This window comes from Pristiophorus japonicus, chromosome X (genome assembly GCF_044704955.1).
Source record: "Pristiophorus japonicus isolate sPriJap1 chromosome X, sPriJap1.hap1, whole genome shotgun sequence".
NCBI classification, from domain to species: domain Eukaryota; kingdom Metazoa; phylum Chordata; class Chondrichthyes; family Pristiophoridae; genus Pristiophorus; species Pristiophorus japonicus.
Window position 1 is genome coordinate 39,906,010 of NC_092010.1, and position 12,754 is coordinate 39,918,763.

Genomic DNA, 12,754 nt, shown 5'->3' on the forward strand with positions numbered 1-12,754 from the left:
CTTTCTCATTCCCCTTCTCTCTCTCTCTCTCTCTCTCTCTCTCCCCAAACCACTTTCTCGTTCCCCTTCTCTCTCTCTCTCTCTCTCCAAACCACTTTCTCGTTCCCCTTCTCTCTCTCCAAACCACTTTCTCATTCCCCTTCTCTCTCTCTCTCCAAATGACTTTGTCATCTCTTCTCTCTCTCTCCAAACCACTTTCTCGTTCCCCTTCTCTCTCTCTCTCTCTCTCTCCCCAAACCACTTTCTCATTCCCCTTCTCTCTCTCTCTCTCCAAACCACTTTCTCATTCCCCTTCTCTCTCTCCAAATGACATTGTCATCTCTTCTCTCTCTCCAAACCACTTTCTCATTCCCCTTCTCTCTCTCTCTCTCCAAACCACTTTCTCATTCCCCTTCTCTCTCTCTCTCTCCAAATGACTTTGTCATCTCTTCTCTCTCTCTCCAAACCACTTTCTCGTTCCCCTTCTCTCTCTCTCTCTCTCTCTCCCCAAACCACTTTCTCATTCCCCTTCTCTCTCTCTCTCTCTCTCTCTCTCTCTCCAAACCACTTTCTCGTTCCCCTTCTCTCTCGCTCTCTCTCTCTCCCCAATCCAGTTTCTCGTTCCCCTTCTCTCTCTCTCTCTCTCTCTCTCTGCCCCCAAACCACTTTCTCGTTCCCCTTCTCTCTCTCTCTCTCTCTCTCTGCCCCCAATCCACATTCTGGTTGTGGACCTCGAAGTGGGGCAGATAAGCCAGTTGCCGGTTCCTTCTCTACGTGACTCTGTGTCTGGTTTTTGCCATGTCTCTGGCTCTCCCAGCCCTTGCATCAGTTGGGCCTGATGTCACAGAGGGAAACCCTTCGACAAACAAACGCGGGGCCTCCGCCTGGTTTTAGCGCAGCAAGGGGCAGTGAGGATGGGGGGTGGGGGCAGGCCTGATGTCGGGAACTCCCGAGCTCAGAGGCAAGGATTCCCCGGGGCTGGAAGTGGGCTGGAGGGCGGGCTCCAGTGAAGAGGCAGGGCGGGTTGGTGTGCGGGGAGGTGGGCACATCCTGCGGAGGTAGGCCTCAGCTGTTGACCACTTCGCTGTGAGTATCGCTGTCGCTCAGCCCCAAGGTTCTCAGTGTTCAGTCGGTAAATTCATTAACATGCCGACATCAGCTGTGTCTCTCTAAAGCCATTGCGTCTCTTCCTCAACTCTTGTCAAGCGGCGGAACGAGTCTTTAGTCAGAAAACCGACCCCGTCACACACACACACACCAGAGATACCAGCCCCATAATCCCATAATAACACTCGCCCCTCCCCGAGTGTCAGGACTGAGGGAGCGCCGTACTGCGCTGTCGGAGGGGAGGTACTGAGGGAGCCCCGCACTGTCGGAGGGGCAGTACTGAGGGAGCGCCGTACTGCGCTGTCGGAGGGGAGGTACTGAGGGAGCGCCGCACTGTCGGAGGGGAGGTACTGAGGGAGCGCCGTACTGCACTGTCGGAGGGGCAGTACTGAGGGAGTGCCGCACTGTCGGAGGGGCAGTACTGAGGGAGCCCCGCACTGTCGGAGGGGCAGTACTGAGGGAGCGCCGCACTGTCGGAGGGGCAGTACTGAGGGAGCACCGCACTGTCGGAGGGGCAGTACTGAGGGAGTGCCGCACTGTCAGAGGGGCAGTACTGAGGGAGTGCCGCACTGTCGGAGGGGCGGTACTGAGGGAGCGCCGCACTGTCGGAGGGGCAGTACTGAGGGAGCGCCGCACTGTCGGAAGGGCAGTACTGAGGGGGTGCCGCACTGTCGGAGGGGCAGTACTGAGGGAGTGCTGCACTGTCGGAGGGACAGTACTGAGGGAGAGCTGCACTGTCGGAGGGGCAGTACTGAGGGAGTGCCGCACTGTCGGAGGGGCAGTACTGAGTGAGTGCCGCACTGTCAGATGGGCAGTACTGAGGGAGTGCCGCACTGTCAGAGGGGCAGTACTGAGGGAGTGCCGCACTGTCGGAGGGGCGGTACTGAGGGAGTGCCGCACTGTCGGAGGGGCAGTACTGAGGGAGCGCCGCACTGTCGGAAGGGCAGTACTGAGGGGGTGCCGCACTGTCGGAGGGGCGGTACTGAGGGAGCGCCACACTGTCGGAGGAGCAGTACTGAGGGAGTGCCGCACTGTCGGAGGGGCAGTACTGAGGGAGTGCCGCACTATCGGAAGGGCGGTACTGAGGGAGCGCCGCACTGTCGGAGGGGCGGTACTGAGGGAGCGCCGCACTGTCGGAGGGACAGTACTGAGGGAGCGCCGCACTGTCGGAGGGGCAGTACTGAGGGAGCGCCGCACTGTCGGAGGGACAGTACTGGGGGAGTGCCGCACTGTCGGAGGGGCGGTACTGAGGGAGTGCCGCACTGTCGGAGGGACAGTACTGAGGGAGTGCCGCACTGTCGGAGGGGCGGTACTGAGGGAGTACCGCACTGACGGAGGGGCGGTACTGAGGGAGTGCCGCACTGTTGGAGGGGCAGTACAGAGGGAGCACCGCACTGTCGGAGGGGCGGTACTGAGGGAGTGCCGCACTGTCGGAGGGGCGGTACTGAGGGAGTGCCGCACTGTTGGAGGGGCAGTACTGAGGGAGCCCCGCACTGTCGGAGGGGCAGTATTGAGGGAGCGCCGCACTGTCGGAGGGGCAGTACTGAGGGAGCGCTGCACTGTCGGAGGGGCAGTACTGAGGGAGTGCCGCACTGTCGGAGGGGCAGTACTGAGGGAGCGCCGCACTGTCGGAGGGGCAGTACTGAGGGAGCGCCGCACTGTCGGAGGGGCAGTACTGAGGGAGCGTCGCACTGTCGGAGGGGCAGTACTGAGGGAGCCCCGCACTGTCGGAGGGGCAGTACTGAGGGAGTGCCGCACTGTCGGAGGGACGGTACTGAGGGAGTGCCGCACTGTCGGAGGGGCGGTACTGAGGGAGCGCCGCACTGTCGGAGGGGCAGTACTGAGGGAGCCCCGCACTGTCGGAGGGGCAGTACTGAGGGAGCCCCGCACTGTCGGAGGGGCAGTACTGAGGGAGCGCCGCACTGTCGGAGGGGCAGTACTGAGGGAGCACCGCACTGTCGGAGGGGCAGTACTGAGGGAGCGCCGCACTGTCGGAGGGGCGGTACTGAGGGAGCGTCGCACTGTCGGAGGGGCAGTACTGAGGGAGTGCCACACTGTCGGAGGGGCAGTACTGAGGGAGCACCGCACTGTCGGAGGGGCGGTACTGAGGGAGCGTCGCACTGTCGGAGGGGCAGTACTGAGGGAGTGCCGCACTGTCGGAGGGGCAGTACTGAGGGAGCGCCGCACTGTCGGAGGGGCAGTACTGAGGGAGTGCCGCACTGTCGGAGGGGCGGTACTGAGGGAGTGCCGCACTGTCGGAGGGGCGGTACTGAGGGAGCGTCGCACTGTCGGAGGGACAGTACTGAGGGAGTGCTGCACTGTCGGAGGGACAGTACTGATGTTGAAACCTCTTTGTTTTATTTGTGTGTCCACAGGGGCTCAGTGGGAGGAAAGATGGCGGCGCGGGCTGGACCGGCGCAGGGCGAGGTCCTGGTGCCCGCGGCCACCTGGGACGCGTTGCGCGGCGACCCACGGCTGCAGGAGTTTGAGCGGAAGCACGGGGCGGGCGTCCGGCTGCAAGAGGAGGGCCGGCGGGCGGCCGGTCTCCGCTCGGTGCGGGTGGAGCTGGGCGCCCGGGCTCCCTGGCATGCCGTGTCCGAGGTCCGCGACGACTTTGTGCGCCTGTGCAACGCGCCGGCGGCCCGCTGGAACCCGGCCCCCCTGACCCGGGACCCCTGCCCCATCTGCCTGTGCGAGCTGCAGGACCCCAAGACCCTGGAGCGTTGCCGCCACGCCTTCTGCCGGCCCTGCATCGAGCAGGCCTTCCGGGGCCGGCCGGCCTGCCCAGTGTGCGGCCAGATCTACGGCGTTGTCATCGGCAACCAGCCCCTCAACGGCACGATGGCCGTCGCCAAGGACGCCACTCTTCACCTGCCCGGCTACGAGAAGTCCGGGGCCATTGTCATCATCTACAGCATCCCCAGTGGAACGCAAGGCGTAAGGCACTTCCTCTTCCTTTATCCTTCGATTTTCTCCTGACGTTTGGTGCGGCGGATGCGGTGTATAGGGACTTTTCGGCAACTGCCCAACAAAGTGCCTCTGCGGCAGGCTTATTAAGAGGAGGGGATCCCGTGCGAATTAAGGGGGCGTTGGCGGTTAAGGTCAAGCGACCTTTGGGGCGTTTTACCGCCTTAAAGTGGCACGACATAAATATAAGCTATATAATATGCGCCAATGCAACAGGAGCGGGGAGAGACTGTGGAGGGAGGTGATCGGGGGCCCGGGAGAGGCGAGGGCCCGGGAGAGGCGAGTGCCCAGGAGAGGCGAGGGCCCAGGAGAGGCGAGGGCCCAGGGACAGCCCACACTGTGTGCGATATGTGGGCGCACTGGGTCCGTGCAGCAGAGCTGGTCTCCAGTCGTCCTGGTTAACCCTTGCCACTGGACCGAGACCTCGCTCTGTCAAGCCCCGTGTGGTGGCTGGTGTGCAACGGTCACCCCACGTTAAAACAATCCACCCACAGGCATCTTCCACCCTTCAGGATGTAGTTCGGGATCTGGAATATTAGCTCCTTCATTGAAACACCTGGGGACTCATCCGTTTTCGGCGTGGAAGCAAGTCATCCTCGCTTCGAGCGACTGCCTAAGATGATAAATACAAGTTGGTGTTATGGATAGAATCACAGCATGCACACAGGCCATTCGGCCCCTCTAGCTCGTACTGACTCTCGTCCAGTCCCCACTCTCCCTGCCCTTTCCCCGTAGCCCGACAAATAGTTTTTCCTTCCATTACTTAACCAACCCCCTTTTTTTTTTTGAAGGATAACTTTGTGTCTGCGTCAGTGGCAGGAAGCAGAGGCTGGTGGGAGGTGAATGTACAGACTGGGAGGTGCTTTCCAGTGGTATTTCCCCAAGGGTCAGTTTTAGGTCCGTATCGCTTCTGTACAGGACTGAGGGAGCGCCGCACTGTCGGAGGGGCAGTACTGAGGGAGCCCCGCGCTGTCGGAGGGGCAGTACTGAGGGAGCGCCGCACTGTCGGAGAGGCAGTACTGAGAGAGCGCCGCACTGTCGGAGGGGCAGTACTGAGGGAGCGCCGCACTGTCGGAGGGGCAGTACTGAGGGAGCGCCGCACTGTCGGAGGGGCAGTACTGAGGGAGCGCCGCACTGTCGGAGAGGCAGTACTGAGGGAGCACCGCACTGTCGGAGGGGCAGTACTGAGCGAGCACCGCACTGTCGGAAGGGCAGTACTGAGGAAGCGCCGCACTGTCGGAGGGGCAGTACTGAGGGAGCGCCGCACTGTCAGAGGGGCGGTACTGAGGGAGTGCCGCACAGTCGGAGGGGCGGTACTGAGGGAGTGCCGCACTGTCGGAGGGGCGGTACTGAGGGAGTGCCGCACAGTCGGAGGGGCGGTACTGAGGGAGCGCCGCACTGTCAGAGGGGCGGTACTGAGGGAGTGCCGCACAGTCGGAGGGGCGGTACTGAGGGAGTGCCGCACTGTCGGAGGGGCGGTACTGAGGGAGCACCGCACTGTCGGAGGGGCAGTACTGAGGGAGCGCCGCACTGTCGGAGGGGCAGAAAAACTAAGAGAGAAACTGTTCCCGCTGGTTGGGGAGTCTGGGACTAGGGGCAGAGTCTGAAAATTAGAGCCAGACCTTTCAGGAGTGAAGTTGGGAAACATTTCTACACACAAAGGGTGGGAGAGGTTTGGGACTCTCTTCCACAAACGGGAATTGATGCTGGGGGCCAAATGTTAATTTTAAATCCGAGATTGATAGATTTCTGTTAACCAAAGGGTATTAAGGGATATGGGGCAAAGGTGGGTATATGGGGTTAGGTCACAGGTCAGCCACGATCTCATTGACTGGTGGAACAGGGTCGAGGGGCTGAATGGCCTCCTCCTGTTCCTAATGTAACAGGCTCGAGGGGCTGAATGGTCTCCTCTGTTCCTAATGTAACAGGCTGAATGGGCCTCCTCCTGTTCCTAATGTAACAGGCTCAAGGGGCTGAATGGCCTCCTCCTGTTCCTAATGTAACAGGCTCGAGGGGCTGAATGGCCTCCTCCTGTTCCTAATGTAACAGGCTCAAGGGGCTGAATGGCCTCCTCCTGTTCCTAATGTAACAGGCTCAAGGGGTTGAATGGCCTCCTCCTGTTCCTAATGTAACAGGCTCGAGGGGCTGAATGGCCTCCTGTTCCCAATGTAACAGGCTCGAGGGGCTGAACGGTCTCCTCCTGTTCCTAATGTAACAGGCTCGAGGGGCTGAATAGCCTCCTCCTGTTCCTAATGTAACAGGCTCGAGGGGCTGAATGGCCTTCTCCTGTTCCTAATGTAACAGTCTAGAGGGGCTGAATGGCCTTCTCCTGTTCCTAATGTAACAGGCTCGAGGGGCTGAATGGCCTCCTCCTGTTCCTAATGTAACAGGCTCAAGGGGCTGAATGGCCTCCTCTTGTTCCTAATGTAACAGGCTCGAGGGGCTGAATGGCCTCCTCCTGTTCCTAATGTAACAGGCTCGAGGGGCTGAATGGCCTCCTCCTGTTCCTAATGTAACAGGCTCGAGGGGCTGAATGGCCTCCTCCTGTTCCTAATGTAACAGGCTCGAGGGGCTGAATGGCCTCCTCCTGTTCCTAATGTAACAGGCTCGAGGGGCTGAATGGCCTCCTCCTCCTTTTCCTAATGTAACAGGCTCAAGGGGCTGAATGGCCTCCTGTTCCTAATGTAACAGGCTTGAGGGGCTGAATGGCCTCCTCCTGTTCCTAATGTAACAGGCTCGAGGGGCTGAATGGCCTCCTCCTGTACCTAATGTAACAGGCTCGAGGGGCTGAATGGCCTCCTCCTGTTCCTAATGTAACAGGCTCGAGGGGCTGAACAGCCTCCTCCTGTCCCTAATGTAACAGGCTCGAGGGGCTGAATGGTCTCCTCCTGTTCCTAATGTAACAGGCTCGAGGGGCTGAACAGCCTCCTCCTGTTCCTAATGTAACAGGCTCGAGGGGCTGAATGGCCTCCTCCTGTTCCTAATGTAACAGACTCGAGGGGCTGAACAGCCTCCTCCTGTTCCTAATGTAACAGGCTCGAGGGGCTGAATGGTCTCCTCCTGTTCCTAATGTAACAGGCTCGAGGGGCTGAACAGCCTCCTCCTGTTCCTAATGTAACAGGCTCGAGGGGCTGAATGGCCTCCTCCTGTTCCTAATGTAACAGGCTCGAGGGGCTGAATGGCCTCCTATTCCTAATGTAACAGGCTCGAGGGGCTGAATGGCCTCCTCCTGTCCCTAATGTAACAGGCTCGAGGGGCTGAATGGTCTCCTCCTGTTCCTAATGTAACAGGCTCGAGGGGCTGAATGGCCTCCTCCTGTTCCTAATGTAACAGGCTCGAGGGGCTGAATGGCCTCCTGTTCCTAATGTAACAGGCCCGAGGGGCTGAATGGCCTCCTCCTGTCCCTAATGTAACAGGCTCGAGGGGCTGAACAGCCTCCTCCTGTTCCTAATGTAACAGGCTCGAGGGGCTGAATGGCCTCCTGTTCCTAATGTAACAGGCTCGAGGGGCTGAATGGCCTCCTCCTGTTCCTAATGTAACAGGCTCGAGGGGCTGAATGGCCTCCTGTTCCTAATGTAACAGGCTCGAGGGGCTGAATGGCCTCCTCCTGTCCCTAATGTAACAGGCTCGAGGGGCTGAATGGTCTCCTCCTGTTCCTAATGTAACAGGCTCGAGGGGCTGAACGGCCTCCTCCTGTTCCTAATGTAACAGGCTCGAGGAGCTGAATGGCCTCCTCCTGTTCCTAATGTAACAGGCTCGAGGGGCTGAACGGCCTCCTCCTGTTCCTAATGTAACAGGCTCGAGAGGGGGGTCTGGATGGTGGGGGACGGGGGTGAGAGCGTGGACAGTGGGTGTAGGGTCTCCTGCTCGATGTTGACACTGTTGTGATTTACAGCCGGAGCACCCGAACCCTGGTTTGCACTACCAGGGGACGACCAGACGTGCCTACCTGCCCGACTGTAAGGAAGGTCGCCAGGTTCAGCGCCTGCTGAGAAAGGCCTTCGACCAGCGGCTGATCTTCACCGTCGGCACATCACGAACCACCGGCAAAACCAACGTGGTGACCTGGAACGATATCCACCACAAGACCAGCCCCTGGGGCGGGCCGGAGCTGTGAGTGTCCTCGTGTCTGTGTGTGTGTGTGTCCATCATGTGCCTGTGTGTGTCTGTGTCTGTCTGTGTGTGTGTCTGTGTCCGTCATGTGTGTGTCTGTGTGTGTGTCCATCATGTGCCTGTGTGTGTCTGTGTCTGTCTGTGTGTGTGTGTGTGTGTGTGTGTGTGTGTGTGTGTCTGTGTGTGTGTGTGTGTGTGTGTGTGTGTGTGTCTGTGTTCCATCATGTGTGTGTCTGTGTGTGTGTCCATCATGTGCCTGTGTGTGTCTGTGTCTGTCTGTGTGTGTGTGTGTGTCCATCATGTGTCTGTGTCTGTGTCTGTGTGTGTGTGTCCATCATGTGCCTGTGTGTGTCTGTGTGTGTGTGTGTCTGTCTGTGGGTGTGTGTCTGTGTCCGTCATGTGTGTGTCTGTGTGTGCGTGTCTGTCTGTGTATCTGTGTCTGTCATGTGTGTATGTCTGTGTCTGTGTGGGTGTGTCTGTGTCTGTGTCTGTGTGTGTGTGTGTCTGTGTCTGTGTCTGCGTGTGTGTGTGTGTGTCCATCATGTGTCTGTGTGTGTGTGTGTCTGTGTGGGTGTGTCTGTGTCTGTGTGTGTCTGTGTGTGTCCATCATGTGCCTGTGTGTGTCTGTGTCTGTCTGTGTGTGTGTGTGTGTGTGTCCATCATGTGCTTGTGTGTGTCTGTGTGTGTCTGTGTGTATGTGTGTCTGTCTGTGGGTGTGTGTCTGTGTCCGTCATGTGTGTGTCTGTGTATCTGTGTCTGTCATGTGTGTATGTCTGTGTCTGAGTGTGTCTGTGTCTGTGTCTGTGTGTGTGTGTGTCTGTGTCTGCGTGTGTGTGTGTGTGTCCATCATGTGTCAGTGTCTGTGTCTGTGTGTGTGTGTCTGTGTGGGTGTGTCTGTGTCTGTGTCTGTGTCTGTGTGTGTGTGTCCATCATGTGTCTGTGTGTGTCTGTCTGTGTCTGTGTCTGTGTGTGTGTCTGTCTGTGGGTATGTGTCTGTGTCCGTCATGTGTGTGTCTGTGTGTGTGTGTCTGTCTGTGTATCTGTGTCTGTCATGTGTCTGCGTGTGTCTGTCTGTGTCTGTGTCTGTGTCTGTGTGTGTGTCTGTGTCCATCATGTGTCTGTGTGTGTGTGTGTCTGTGTGTGTGTGTCTGTGTGTGTGTGTGTGTGTCCATCATGTGTGTGTCTGTGTCTGTGTCTGTGTCTGTGTCTGTGTCCACGTGGTGGGGTATTACTCCCTCAGTGGCTGGTGCTGCCTATTGAGCCGAGTGTCCTTTGCTCCTAATCTGACCTCCTTTCTCCCTCTCTCTCTCTCTCTCTCTCTCTCTCGCAGTTTTGGGTACCCAGACCCTCTGTACTTGCAGCGGGTACAACAGGAGCTGGGGGCGCAGGGGATCAGCGTGGACTAGCGGACATGCCCCAACCCCCCAGGACGGACGGAACAGGCCTTGAGGGACATCGCCAATAGCCACCAATCCCTTTACACCCCAGCAGCCTGGACATTATGACGTTCCCTGCTCTGCCCCCTCCCGTTCCCCGCAGGACCAGCACGGAGTCAGACTCTCGCCAGTCTCCCAGAGGAGCCAAATTGAGGAATAGCCGCTTGAAGAGATTAACTGTGCCAGCGATCTAACTCCCGCTGGAGCCCACACCGCCGGCTGTCCTTAAAGCTGTCACGTCCGAGGAATTTACCGACAGGGAATATACCTGCCCTATCCCCCGTTTCCTCCTATCGGCCCCCCCCCCCACTCTGCTCCCTCAGCTTCCCAAATCGCGCTGGCCGCTATAACGTGTAATGTAATACAAAAAGTGTCAATACAGAGGGGTAGCACTGCCTCTCTCCCTCATGCTGTCGGAGGGGCGGTATTGAGGGAGCGCCGCACTGTCGGAGGGGCAGTACTGAGGGAGTGCCGCACTGTCGGAGGGGCAGTACTGAGGGAGCGCCGCACTGTCGGAGGGGCAGTACTGAGGGAGCGCCGCACTGTCGGAGGGGCAGTACTGAGGGAGCGCCGCACTGGCGGAGGGGCGGTATTAAGGGAGCGCCACACTGTCGGAGGGGCAGTACTGAGGGAGTGCCGTACTGTCGGAGGGGCAGTACTGAGGGAGTGCCGCACTGTCGGAGGGGCGGTATTGAGGGAGCACCACACTGTCGGAGGGGCAGTACTGAGGGAGCGCCGCACTGTCGGAGGGGCAGTACTGAGGGAGTGCCGCACTGTCGGAGGGTCAGTACTGAGGGAGTGCCGCACTGTCGGAGGGGCAGTACTGAGGGAGCGCCGCACTGTCGGAGGGGCAGTACTGAGGGAGTGCCGCACTGTCGGAGGGGCAGTACTGAGGGAGCGCCGCACTGTCGGAGAGGCAGTACTGAGGGAGCGCCGCACTGTCGGAGGGGCAGTACTGAGGGAGCGCCGCACTGTCGGAGGGGCAGTACTGAGGGAGCTCCGCACTGTCGGAGGGGCGGTATTAAGGGAGCGCCACACTGTCGGAGGGGCAGTACTGAGGGAGTGCCGTACTGTCGGAGGGGCAGTACTGAGGGAGCGCCGCACTGTCGGAGGGGCAGTACTGAGGGAGTGCCGCACTGTCGGAGGGGCGGTACTGAGGGAGCGCCGCACTGTCGGAGGGGCAGTACTGAGGGAGCTCCGCACTGTCGGAGGTGCCTACTCGTTAAACCGAGGCCCCCGTCTGCCCCCTCAGGTGGACGTAAAAGATCCCACTGGCCACTATTTGGAAGAAGATCAGGGGGAGTTCTCCCCGGTGTCCTGGGGCCAATATGATCTGGGTCATTATCACATTGATGTGTGTGGGAGCTTGCTGTGCGTAAATTGGCGTTTCCCACATTACAACAGTGACTGCACTCCAAAAAAAAAGGTACTGTAATGGCTGTGAGAGGCGCTATATAAATGCAAGACCTTTCATTTCCCTGGTGACCCCTCTGTGCGATTTCAAACCCCCTCCCCCCCGCTCCCCATGCCAGCTATTCAACCACGGTCGGATCCCATCTGCTCTCACAATCCTGCCCCCTTTGTCCTTTGACCCACCCACCTGCGCGCTGTGGATCAGGGGTGTGCTGAGTAGCAGTCAGGGGGAGTGTCCCCTCTCCTGAATTTTTCACCCTCCCTCTCCCCAACTCCAAGGGCGGGGGTGAAGCGGGGAGTGGGGGGGGGGGGAGTGGCTGGGTGTGAATCTCCTGTGTATCTGGCCCGAGGGAGGTCGATCTCCACGTGGCAGCCACAGACCCCGTGGGCTTATAGGCAGGGCGGGCTATTTGACTGTGGGTGGCATCGCAGCCGGGCCTGATTTCCGTCCTCGACCCGACGGTGAGACATTGAGGCGCGCGGTCCGGCCAAGGGTGTGGTGTAGCCAGCCGGACAGTGGTCAGGAGTGGGAACAATTACCGTCACACCCACCACCACCCCACCACTCTATCTCTGCCACTGTGGCCAGGTGTGACACACACACACACACACACACACACACCCTATCGGTTCTCCAGGTACGAGAGGCCATCTCGCCACAGTCTGGCAGAGAGAAGGTGGTGTTCAACCTGAGCAGGGTTGCATTAACCCAAAGGAAGGAGTGATTTACCAAAAGGGCTAGCCTGGATTATCGGTCCCCGGACATTACCTCCCACGCGTGTTCAGAGTGCATCGGCGCCACGCTCTACTGCTGCAGGAGGTCCTGTCCAGGATTGTAGAGAGCCCAGAGCACAGGCTCTTTGCTGATTAAACTGAGAAATTAACAACATATTTATCTGTGGTCTTTAATATTCAATGTATGCGACATTCAAAGGTGTGTGGGTGTATGAGAGGGAGAGTGAGTGTGTGTGTGAGAGGGAGAGTGAGTGTGTGTGAGAGAGGGAGAGTGAGTGTGTGTGAGAGAGGGAGAGTGAGTGTGTGTGAGGGAGAGTGAGTGTGTGTGAGAGAGGGAGAGTGAGTGTGTGTGAGAGAGGGAGAGTGAGTGTGTGTGTGAGAGGGAGAGTGTATGTGAGAGAGGGAAGTGAGTGTGTGTGAGAGGGAGAGTGAGTGTGTGAGAAAGAGGGAGAGTGAGTGTGTGTGAGAGGGAGTGTGTGAGAAAGAGGGAGAGTGAGTGTGTGAGAAAGAGGGAGAGTGAGTGTGTGTGAGAGAGGGAGAGTGAGTGTCAGAGAGGGAGGGAGAGAGAGAGAGTGTGTGTGAGAGACGGAGAGAGAGAGTGTGTGCGAGAGAGGGAGAGAGAGTGTGTGTGAGAGAGGGAGAGTGAGAGAGAGAGCGAGTGTGAGTGTGTGTGAGAGAGAGAGTGAGTGTGTGTGAGAGAGAGTGTGTGTGAGAGAGGGAGAGTGAGAGTGTGTGTGAGAGAGGGAGAGTGAGTGAGTGTGTGAGAGAGAGCGTGTCTGAGTGTGTGTGAGAGAGGGAGAGTGAGTGTGTGTGAGAGGGAGAGTGAGTGTGTGTGTGAGAGAGAGTGTGAGTGTGTTTTTGTGAGAGTGTGTGTGAGAGAGAGAGTGTGTGAGAGTGTATCAGATGAGGGGGTACTGTCCCCGAGGAGGTGGGTTCCTGCCCACAGCGGACGGTTTGTGGGTAAATGATCTACAGATCAGCAGATTAACGTTCCTGGACCTGCC

At 58.7% G+C, this 12,754-nt stretch overlaps 1 protein-coding gene across 1 annotated transcript; it reads left to right on the top strand.

Moving 5' to 3' along the window:
- The first annotated feature begins 927 nt into the window (after window positions 1-927).
- On the top strand, window positions 928-10,366 carry dtx3 (deltex E3 ubiquitin ligase 3). The gene is made up of 4 exons (XM_070869739.1): window positions 928-1,065; window positions 3,462-4,023; window positions 7,949-8,166; window positions 9,497-10,366. The coding sequence occupies exons 2-4, from the start codon at window positions 3,481-3,483 to the stop codon at window positions 9,570-9,572; spliced, it is 837 nt and encodes a 278-aa protein (XP_070725840.1). The 5' UTR covers window positions 928-1,065; window positions 3,462-3,480; the 3' UTR covers window positions 9,573-10,366.
- Window positions 10,367-12,754: the final 2,388 nt, after the last annotated feature.